The sequence below is a fragment of the Brassica napus genome, unplaced genomic scaffold, assembly GCF_020379485.1.
Source record: "Brassica napus cultivar Da-Ae unplaced genomic scaffold, Da-Ae ScsIHWf_2192;HRSCAF=2845, whole genome shotgun sequence".
NCBI lineage: Eukaryota > Viridiplantae > Streptophyta > Magnoliopsida > Brassicales > Brassicaceae > Brassica > Brassica napus.
Window position 1 is genome coordinate 1 of NW_026015597.1, and position 12,041 is coordinate 12,041.

The 12,041-nt window shown below is 33.0% G+C and overlaps 1 protein-coding gene and 1 pseudogene across 1 annotated transcript; both read left to right on the top strand.

Moving 5' to 3' along the window:
- Nucleotides 1-3,912: 3,912 nt before the first annotated feature.
- Nucleotides 3,913-5,644, top strand: LOC125600328 (uncharacterized isomerase BH0283-like). The gene is made up of 6 exons (XM_048773099.1): nt 3,913-4,124; nt 4,207-4,398; nt 4,489-4,773; nt 4,847-5,008; nt 5,167-5,250; nt 5,353-5,644. Exons 1-6 carry the CDS (start codon nt 3,984-3,986, stop codon nt 5,458-5,460), a joined length of 972 nt encoding a protein of 323 aa, XP_048629056.1. The 5' UTR covers nt 3,913-3,983; the 3' UTR covers nt 5,461-5,644.
- Nucleotides 5,645-6,740: 1,096 nt separating this feature from the next.
- On the top strand, nt 6,741-9,522 carry LOC125600329 (annotated as a pseudogene).
- Nucleotides 9,523-12,041: the final 2,519 nt, after the last annotated feature.

The window sequence follows — 12,041 nt, forward strand, 5'->3', positions numbered from 1 at the left end:
TTGATTAATTTTTTGTCCAATTTTAAATGATACTTATGTAATTCACCGAATTCATAGAAGAAGTTAAAAAAAGAAACAAAACTCATATTGGTGAAACAGAAACAAAAACACAATTTTATAGAGATAAAAAATGAAATTTCTTATGGAGAGTCAATAGGTAAATAAATCGAGAGCATAAAACCTAATCCCCTTTTTTCATTTTACAATCGATGTTGCCTATGTGGTTTTAGTGATTTGTGTTAGCAGCAAAACTTATTTTCTTTTGTACATATGAAGTTTTAAAATAATTTAAAATTAGTTTTAAGAAACCAACATTTGTATTCTTCATTTTATAATCGATAAAGATTGTAGTGTTGCAAAATGTTAAAACTATTTAATGAACAAACATTAGTATAAAAAAACTCACTCACGCATGTGCGGATTATCATCAAGTTATTATTAAAACTACATAGGTGCCACTGTAATTGGATTAGTGAGCACTTCACACTATCTATTTAATTTGCAGTTTCTTTTGTTAATATGATCATTTCTGGATATTATCCATGTTAACTTTTATATTTAACTGTTACAACTCTACAAAATATTTCATATCCTCTACAATATTTTCAACTGTATTTTTATCTGACACGGGGCTGACAACCACTATTTTCCTACGAGTTTAATAAAAAGCGTAAATTCACTTACATCAGTTTACCGATTTTGCATATGTTTTTGAATCTTGCATGATACCTAAATTACCTATAATTCTGTGTACTTTCAGCTAAATTTTATTGCCTTTTTTTTCTTGTCTGTCTGGAAGCATACTCATGTTCCATATCTTTTTTTTGAAAGATGAATATGTGTGGTTGTTGGAAATTTGTATAATGATTTGTGTAAATCTTATGAAAGGGTCGTTTTATGATATGTTTACATCATAATATATACTACAAAACGACCACCGACTTTAGAGTATATCTTAGAATAATCCTCCAACTAATTACATCTTTATCTCTAATACACAAGTACTAGATTAAGACCCGCACCTTGCGCGGGATAAACATTATATATATAAATTATTTTATGTATTATATGTTCTTACATATTATGAAATAATAAATATATATTGAATAATTAAAAGTCAGTAACTATTACATATATAATAAAATTGGTGCGAACGTATAAATCAATTTTATTAATCCAAACAATTTTTTAAAAAAATTTGATAGGATATGTAATTAAATTTAAATGATATTAACATACATAGTATATTTTTAATATTAATGTCTATTTTTTTTAATGGCTTTCTACTCATATGTTTTTTTGATCATGTGTATCTTTAATAGCAAAAACTTTAAATTACTGATAACAAAATTTTCATTGTGGGATTAATAATTTTAGTAATTGATAATTTAAAAAAATTATCAATGTTAGTTCAAAACTTTTATCAAAAAAAATTATTCAAAGTAAATTTTGAAACTAAAATATTTATTTATTCAATATGGTTTATAGTTTAATTTAGAATGATATATATACATATATATTTTAAATCTTAATGATTAATTAAATTAGACTTTTACTTATATGATTTTGTAATCATTTGTATTTTGTCATAACAAAAATTTTAAACCATGGATCGCAAAATTTGAATGTGAGACTTTTAACAGTTTTAGTAATTTATAGTCATTTTTTAAAATTCAAAATATAAAATATACAGAAAAATCTAAATTTTTATAATATGGTTATTTTGTTTTTTTTAAATTATTTTAATAGTTTTAAATTAAACAAATTTGATAGAAGATACATTTTTTTTATCAGATCTTTATTATTCAAAATCATTAATTGTCATATATACTTTACCCACATTAGGCAATTCCGTAATCTTTATTTAAGGAAATAATAAATGACATTAATAATGAATTTATGGTTAGTTTAATAAAAAGTTTATTATATAATTAGATGGACCAACCTATTTCTCTAATAATTCTAAGAATCATCCTAGTGATGACATGTGGCTACAAAAAGAAGTTGTAATGTTTCACAAATAATATATAGGGGATTTTTTGGCTTTGGCTTTATTAAAACACAAAGTCAGAAGGACTAGAGGAAGCTTTATTTCCAACCATAGAAAAGTCAGACAAAGAACTAAAACATAAAAAGCAGGATGCCAAGTCGTCGATGCCACAACAGCCTATCTCCACCACCATCTGCTCTGTTTGCTCGTGCGACTCTCACATCTTTGAAGTAGTACACCCCATCAAGTTCTTCACCGGCTCCAATCAGAATCTTCGAAGAACGGTCCTGCAGAACACAAATTGTATCAGGGAACAAAGCAAAGCAGTTACTAAATTTCAACAGCTTGGAGACCGATATTAAGGTACAATCCAACTTCGGCACAAACAGAACATCTCTAAGTGATATCCGATCAGTAAGTATCATGTCACCCATTTGACAAGATGTTGATGTTCCTCTATCCGCAAAACCAACAACACACGGTGGGGTTGCCTTCACGTTAACGAGTTGACTTAGATCACCCGTCATGTGGTGTGAAGCCCCTGAATCAAGTATTACATCACCAAGAATCTTACCAGACAGTTTCTCTGACTGACCACTTGATCTCCCATCATTTATGATTGCAGTGATCGCCTTCCATTGTTCGGGAGTGAGGTCTGATGCACCGGAACCGTATGAACTCGTAGCAGAGCCACGACCTCCACCTCTTCCATTAGAACCACCACGACCTCCTCTTCCCGAACCTCTACCACGTCTTTCATTCATCCACTCTGGATAGCCAATGAGCTGCCAACAATTGTTATTTTCATGACCCGTCTTTCCACAGTGAGAGCAAATCCGGTCTCTTGCTCTGTTTCCAAAGCTAGACTCGTTGTTATCAGCTCTAGCTGCATATCCATTAGCTTCCCGAGTGTCTCTGTTCGTTGCAAGGTCCTCCATTGCTCCTTCACGACGCGAAACAAACCAACAGCTTCTTGCGAAGCAACCTCTCGTGACTTCGATGAATTCAACCTTGCTTCCTCCCTTATTACTTTGGCATACACCTTCCCAATGTTTGGTAACTCATTTGCTTCAATAAGTGCAGTCACAACGTTTCCAAACCGTGACTCATCCAAGCCCATTATGAACTGATGAACTCGTTCATCTTCTTATTCCTTCTCATACGTAGCAGCTGCTGAACAACTGCATGCTGGAGGTGGCCTGTAAGTCTGAAGTTCCTCCCACATCATGGCTAACCGACCGTAATAATCAATCATAGCATGTTCTTGTTGTCTACATGAGGCTAGCTGTTCCATCAACTGATGTATACGAACCTTATTGCCAACCTCAAACCTCTTCTTCGGATTCTCCCACAACTTGTGAGCTTCTGTGATAAAAGTCACAGTCGACCGGACCTTCGGCTCTATAGACGATCTGATCCAGCCCACGATCATTGAATTGACGGTCAACCAAGACTCCAAATCTGGACTGTCCTCAGCTGGCTTCGGAAGCGTTCCATCCACGAACCCATTCTTCTTCTTTGCTCTAAGAGCATTCATCATCTCCATCGCCCATTCGTTGTAATTATCTCCTTTCAACTGTACAGATGTAATTAAAGCACATGGGTTGTCTGAAGAAAACAACGTATATGGTGATATCACCACCGTCTCTACTCGTTTCGCCATGATCTGCATCGAATCATCTTTCTCCCCCATCGAAACTTCGAACAATTTTGCAAAAGAAAATTTTTTTGAAGCACAAATTATTCAGATCTATGCTGTGATACCATGTAAATCTTATGAAATTGTTTATTGATATGTTTACATCAAAATATATATTACAAACGACCTCCGACTTTAGAGTATATCTTAGAGATAACTCCTCCAACTAATTACATCCTTATCTCTAATACACAAGTATATCCGAACTTTATAATATCTTAACCTCCTATAATTTGGCAGTGTATTTTTGTTTTATATTTTTTTTTATGGTTGGTAGAATTAATCTTGAGCAATATGTTCTTTCCTTATTGGGATGTCGTGTTATCTTTTAAGCTTGAACCAAGAAAACAGCTAACAAAGAGATTTCTTCTTCTTCTTCTTCCTCTTTCTGTTCAAATCATGGCGAAGAAGAAGAAAGGCGTCAAGTACTTGGTGGTAAATCATCATCTTACTTTCTCTTTTGTATCTATTTATTGTCAGATCATTATTGATGGAGGATGAGTTTGGTGTTTGAAAGGTGGATGCTTTCACGGATTCCGCTTTTAAAGGGAACCCAGCAGCGGTTTGCTTCCTCAACAACGAGATCAGAGACGACGCGTGGCTTCAGTCTCTCGCCGCCGAATTCAACATCTCCCAATCTTCTTTCCTTACTCCCATCACTGGTTTCGAAGCTCGCTTCGGTCTCCGTTGGTTTACCCCTCTAGCCGAGGTTACTTTTCTTTTCTTTTCTTTTCCTTTTTTTTTTGAAGAGAAAACAATTTTGATCCATTTCCATTTAAAATTGTTTTTAACTTGTTAGGTGGATCTATGTGGTCATGCAACTTTGGCATCTGCTCACTGTCTCTTCTCCAATGGTTTGGTTTATTCAGACAATGTCGAGTTTGTCACAAGGTCAGGGGTTCTTACAGCCAAGCGAGTTGATGATGGTGAAGCGAAAGGAGGATCCTTTTTGATCGAGTTGAATTTCCCTGTGGTTCCAACTTGTGATATCAATCTCAGTGATGCATCCTCCTCCATGATCACCAAGGCCTTGAACGGAGCTACCATTCTTGATATTAAAGCTACTGCGACCAACAACATCCTCGTAATATATAGTTTCCTGTTATGTGTCTTGTTTGTTTGTTCACATAATTTGACTGACTCTCTTGTTTGCCAAGGTTGTGCTTCCATCTTTGGAATCTGTCACTGAGTTGCAACCAATAATGGATGATATCTTGAACTGCCCTTGCGATGGCATCATTGTGACAGCTGCTGGTTCTCCAGGAACGGCTTATGATTTTCACAGTCGTTACTTTGCTCCTAAACTTGGAGTTGATGAGGTAAAAGAGTAGCTGCATCGTTGGAGTGAACTAAACATTTCTTATGCTTATTATTATATGTCTCTTAATGTTATTTTGCTATCTTATGTCAAATTCATATATTCATGTGTTTCTTCTTCGTATCATTATCATCCATTGGTTTCACCCCTTTGTTTCAGGACCCTGTTTGTGGAAGTGCACATTGTGCATTGGCACATTACTGGAGCCTCAAGATGAACAAGTGTGACTTCTTAGCCCACCAAGTACTCTCTCTCTGCTCTCTCTCTCTCTCTCTCTTTTTTTTCTTTTTCAAGTAGTGTCTTAGAGCACAGAGAATGATTCTCTATTATGGGAAATCTGGTTAGGCTTCGCGTAGGAGTGGAACACTTGAGATTTATTTGGACAAGGAGAAGCAGAGGGTTCTCCTGAGAGGCAAAGCAGTTACTGTAATGGAAGGCCATGTCTTGGTCTAATCTGAGATCTCATGTATTGCTACAAAACAAGCTCCTTCAATTAATTAATAAAGACAGAAAACCACTGATATGAAATGTTTATGTTTTCTGACCATATTTGTGGGGCTAGTGTTGTCATTACAATTATTTGTTTGGGACCCTTTTTTTTGTTTTGGTAAGTAAAACATATGTATTACAATTGTCATTACAATCTGTATTATTAAACTTCTATATTATTAAAACTCAAGTACAAAATTAGAGTAATTAGAGTGTTTGGAGATTTAAATAGGATTATTAAAAAAAATTGAGTGTTTGGAAACATGGATCGCAGTCTTAAAAAAAAAAAAAAAATTTGTTTGGAAACAAGGATATATTAAGAAATTAATAAGCTTATGTTATTAAAAAAAAATTGAAAGCCCATCATATAAAAAACTATCTATCAGAACCAGTTTTAAAATATTCGAAAATGGCTCAATCTAATTGTCTAAAACTTTTTTTTTTAAACTACATAAAACAAAATTTAAACTTTATATACATATTTCAAATCAAAATAATAATTCAAAGTTGATTTATATCAAAAATTGATTCAAAAATATACACATATTCAAAAATTGATTTTTACTAAACTATTTTTCAATAACCATTATAAAAAATGTTGTCAATATATATAAGAAAAATACAATACAAACCCAATTTGAAATAGCAACTCAAATTATGGTTTTTATATTTCATATTAAGTTTTAAAAATATAATATATGTAATTATTTATATGATGGTACGTATAAAATACTATTAATAATTATATGATTACTTATATGATGGTATGTATAAAATACGATTAATTATATGATGACAATATACGATATATAATAATGACTAGGGGTGGGCTTTCGGGTACCCATACGAGTTTGGTTCTGGTCGGTTTGCGTTTCGGACTTTCGGTGTCAAAGATTTCAGCTCTATTAGGATGTTTCTAAATTTTGGTTTGAGTTTGATTCGGATCTTTGCGGGTTTGGTTCGGGTTTGGATAACCCATTTAAATTATTTTTAAAGTTTTAAATCATTATATATTTTAAATTTCTCAAAATCTATAAATAAAATAATATATTACCTATAAATTTAAATAACATATGTCAGAATACCTAAGCTTAACATATCAATTGGCTTGATTTAAAATTTTGGATACGGAATCAATAATTATTTTAAGTATTTTTGGTGATTTGAGTATACTTTAACTATTTCAGATATTTACTTTTGACTATCTATATATATTTTCAAGTATTTAAACCAATTTTAAATTATCATTCTTGATGTTTTATATACGTTAAATCTAAAAATAATTAATATATATAAGTATATAAATCTATTTTTAGATAAATTCGGGTACCCGAATACTTCGGTTCAGATCAGATTTGGTTCTCTAAATAACAAAACTTTGAATAATTCGAATATTTAATCAATTTTTGTTCGGGTTTGGTACTATATTTTCGGATCGGTATCGGTTCTGTTCTTCGGATTCATTTTGTCAAACCCTAATAATTACATGAAAAACAAATATCAACATATTTTTCAAAATAAACATCCGCGCAGGCGCGCGGATCAAATTCTAGTTAGATTTTAAAACTCGTTTAAACATAAGACATAAACCTTATTGCACCTTTTGTTGCATGTTGTTTATTCATTTAGATCTCTCTAAGCACGTTACTGGAGTCTCATTCAGCAACAGACCGTATGAACCTATCTGGAATGCTACTCAACCTTAAAACAGTCCTAATAAGTTTCCATTTTCTTGAGTTTTGAGACAAATCTTGTAGCAATGTTACGTCTTTGTCTTGAAGATGTATGGCTAAAACTCATCTTTCTTAATCAGACACAGCGTGGAACACGTTATTTCTAGAGTTGTGTGTTTGCTGAATATAAATCCAAGTTGAAGAATGCAGATTTCAAACAGAAGAAGAGGCAATGTATAGTCATGATATGAAGAAACCTCTAAATTTCTACATGGTAACTGTATTTTCTTCCTTTTTTTTGTTTCGTTTCTGACAATATACTGTTGTGACTTCATTTCCTTCTTCCTTGCCTAAGTATTATGATCGATGAGTGTTGTTGATATACAGGTTGATGCATTCACTGACTCAGCCTTCAAGGGAAACCATCCAAAACCATATATTTAAGATTGAATCCAACTTAACTTTCTAACCACATTTGAATGTGTTAACACTAAAATGTTTTATGAATTAGATATCCTGGTCTTAAATAAACAAAAGCTCGCTCCAATGCTGTCTAGTTGTTAGGATCTTCATGATCATGACCTTGTGACTCAAGCTCAACATTAGCATCTGCTCACACTGTCTTCTCAAACGGACTGGTTGGTTCTTCTGAGACGGTTGAGTTTTCTACTCACTCAGGGATTCTAACTGATGATTGTGAAGCCAAATTAAGGATCTTTCTTCATCGAACTGAAATTCCCTGTGATTACAACTTGCGAGTACAGCTCAAATGATTTCTCCACGTTCTCTAAAGCCTTGAACGGAGCTACCATTGTTGATGTTAGAGGAACTGCAACAGATACACACTTGTCTCTAAACCAACTACAACAGATAGAATCATGGTTATTACGCATTTCACACAAATAAATAAATTCCTTACATTATGTTCCCTCTCATTGAGTTACAACCAAAAACTGATGATATCATGAAAATGCCCTGTAAAAGTGATGATTGTTACCGCTGCTGCTCCTCAAGGATCTCCTTAATGATTTCTGCAGTAGACTCTTTGCTCCTAAAATAGGGGTCACTGAGGTTAAGAAACTAACATGCATTTACATGGCAGCAGCTTTGATCAACTCTCACCTTCTTACTTACATCTCTAAGCCTTTTCTATTCAGGACTCTGCATGTGGAAGTGCACATTGTTCATTAGCACATTACTGGAGCCTCAAGATAAACAAATGTGATTTTCTTACTGAAGGTTCATTACGATAAGGAGAAACAGAGGGTCCTGCAGGAGTATTTAATAATGATAAACGACACTGATGGTTGGGGAATTCTCTCGAATAGCCATTTTAAAATTTTATGTCACAAAATAGACTTCAACTAAGAAAATGACCAAGATAACTCTTTTTGTTTTGAAAATTTTAATATTTAGTTTTTATTTTTTAAAATTTGAAATATTATCCCCAAAACCCACCTCTTAACACTAAATCATAAGTCTAGATTAGTTAACCGTAGGGTAAAAATACCCTTTAATAAAATTTATTTTGGTCATTTTCTTTATTGAGCGCTATTTTTGTGACAAAAACTTAAAAATGACTTAGGAAATTTTTCTTGATTGTTCAACAAGTTTGGCAACAACGTATCAAATCTCAACTTCATGAATTTGTCTTCATAACACCAAATCCCACTACAAGATAAGGTATTTTACAATTCTGCTCTTATAGAAAAGGACCAAACTTGGGATCACCTTCAAATATCCATCACGGCCTCTTCCACGCCCCCGACCGCCTGGAGGAATCTTTCCTGATACCAATGACAAAATCAAAAAAAAAAAGTGAGAATAGGCAGGCGATAAACCAAGAGGCGTGGTTAAGAATGAATGTGAAGTAGAGAGTGAAATGCTTAATTATGTAACCTGCAGTTGGTTTTTTTGGGTTTGATTCTTGATGTGTCTTCGACCAGCAAAGTCTCGAGATTCAAGGAGTCTGGAAGAATATAATAGCGAATGTTGTTTCCCCTGACATTTAAGTGACTGGATTCTTCCCTTTCAAAGTGAGTTTAACGGCTTTTAAGTGAGTGTTCATACTAACATCTACACCTGCATTATGTCATTTGCATGTACATAATAACCGGTTATGGTGCTTAGTGATTGCATCATAAACAAGATGATGGGAGCAAAGGGGAATGCAAAAAATTAAAAACAATAACAGCAGAGACCACTTACTTGTCTATTATACAAGATAACCCGTTCAACAAGGTGAGAGATGCAGACACCAGTAGCCATATGGTAACCGTTCTATAAAAATTCAGAAATCAAGTGCTAATCTCATTACAATGATATATCTTTGGTTTACACAATTGATCATGTTTCTTCTGTTATATTGCTTCTTATGGGTGGATCAGACTTCAAAGAAGAAGTAAAAATATTCTAATAAACCACAGGTTTTCCAACGTTATGCAGCTGACTAGAGCATGAATTTTTATTTAAAAAATAAAATAAAATCAACACTAACTCAAACTACAACTGAAGAATTTATGAATACTCGAGCTTACATTGGTTATAAAAATCAATAGTGAAAGCTAAGACAGATTCCAAGGTACATGAGGAGTCTTAGATTTAAAAGTAAAACCCTAAACACCGAATAGAGGTGGGGAATAAGAGAAGCAGTGTACCTGTGATGGTTCCATCAGCTATGGTTCCGTTCTTTAGCTCGATTGAAACTGTTTCGCTGTTCAATCTCATCAGAAACCTGCAACAAAAATCCTGATACCAGGGGTCTGATTGGTAATGACTTTTGCTTTAGGTTTTGATTTTAGAATCGGGGGTGTAGAGATTTTGGCTTTAAAGATTGAAACTCTTACTTAAGAAAAATTTAAAAATTTGATTAGCAGTATCAAGAGCTTTAGAAATTGTGACTGTTATAAATTTTATTTATTAACTTGGAGGGTGTCCGCGCTTCGCGCAGAATATTGTTTTATTATTGCTAAGAACATGATTTTTTTTTTGGATAATGTAATTATGTTGTCGTTTTTATTTGTTAAGATTATTATTTGATGTTTTTAGTGTTTTATGTAGTAGGTGATAAGTTAATATATTTTGCTTTTTTTTTTTTGAATAATGTGTTGTTGTGTGTATAGTACTTGTTAGTAGTCAAATGAGCATCTAACGTAAACTAATATTGAATTTCAATAACTTTACATCTACACATTTGTTGATTCTAAAATTAACGGTTTCATCGTCAAAATTGTATTATATTTTTTTCATATTTTAGAAAATTATAATTTTTAAGATGTTTTTTGCCCTCTCCCCATATTTTAAACTTGAACCCTCACCGTCTATGTATTTCGTTACATTTCTGGTGTGCGGTGCTTCTCACCATCACCGGAAAAAGACTCACATTTTTCTCTTGCTCTTCTTGCCTTCTTCACCTATGAGATTATATGGTATTTGTTGCAGATTGGATTTATGAGTTTTCAGTTGTTCGGTTGCTTCCCACGGCATTGTAGGCTGTTCCAGTCAATATTGATTGCTCCTCTTCTTCCTTAGATTTCAGCTGATGTTAGGAACTGCATCTCCTTGGTTGGGTCAGAGTTTATTCGTCTTTGATTTTGTATTCCTCGTCGTTGGCTTACCGTCAATAGTCTCTTCTCGTTTTGGTTTTCAATATTTAGTTTTTGGTGTTCTGACTTCTATGCTCTCTTTCATAGCCCGAGGACGGCTCCATAGTTTTCTGATTTCGCTCCGTCTCCCTTTCCCTCTCTATTCTTGCATCTCTTTGCAGCTTTCATCGCATCTCTGGTGGCTCTCCTTTTCACCATGTTTGCCACTCGAGATTTGGATAATGTTTTCGTTCGTGTATGCTATGTGGGCTTGGAAGGTTATTTCTGGTCTCAAGTTTAGTCTCTGATTTTTTGGTGGTTGTATCCCATTCTCCCTCTCTCAAGTTGTTTTCTTTTCTTTCCATGTTTTCTTCTTGGTATAGGTGTGCGGATATAGTCTCTTGGAGCTTTGGTCCCTTCTATCCAGAGCTTTGTGGTTTTTCAGTTCCTTGTCGGCTTGTATGTACTTGTTTAGTTTGTGAGGTGTTTCTTACTTTTTAGCTACTGGTAGTGATTCCGGTGTTTTTAAGCATATATTTTCCTGCTTTTTGGTGGCTTTGGGAGCTTTCGATTATTATTCTCCCTATTGGCCCGCTTTCTTAGTTTATGCGTTGGTTGTCTAGTTTCTTATTCTTAATTTGATTATCTTATGATACTAATAGTGAAATAAATATAATTTGTAAATGAAATAATAAAAATTAGTAAAAATAACAAAATGATGAAAAGTCTTGTTATTTTTAGGTGTGAATAAATTAATATTTAAATATATTTTATTTATTTTATTTATTTCTTGAATTTTAGAGACCAATAAATGTGAGAAAGATTAGATAATACACAACTAAAATTGATAGAGAAAATTGCAATAATTTTAAAAGAAGAATTTAAATACAAAAAAAAATGAGGACACATGTCAACAAACCCCCATTCCACATGTCATAAGAAGGAAAAAAGCCAACTTTATATTTTTAATAAAAAAATACAAATTAAGATTAACCCTTAAACTTGCATAATATTTACAATATAATACCACTGAGAATTAAATAAACATATCTTTAACTTTTTTTTTTTAAAAACATATCTTTAATTGATGCTTGTCTTTTCCAAGAAGTAATAATTTCCTAGATAATTTGAGCATTAATATACCAAACAAGTCGTATAGATACCTTTTAAATTATGATTAAAAATGATCAATTGTTTAAAAAATCGAATTCATTCTTTTTAGTCCAAACTACTTTCTATAGTTTAGCTTACCTATAAATGATACTATATAATTTAATTAAGCTTACAA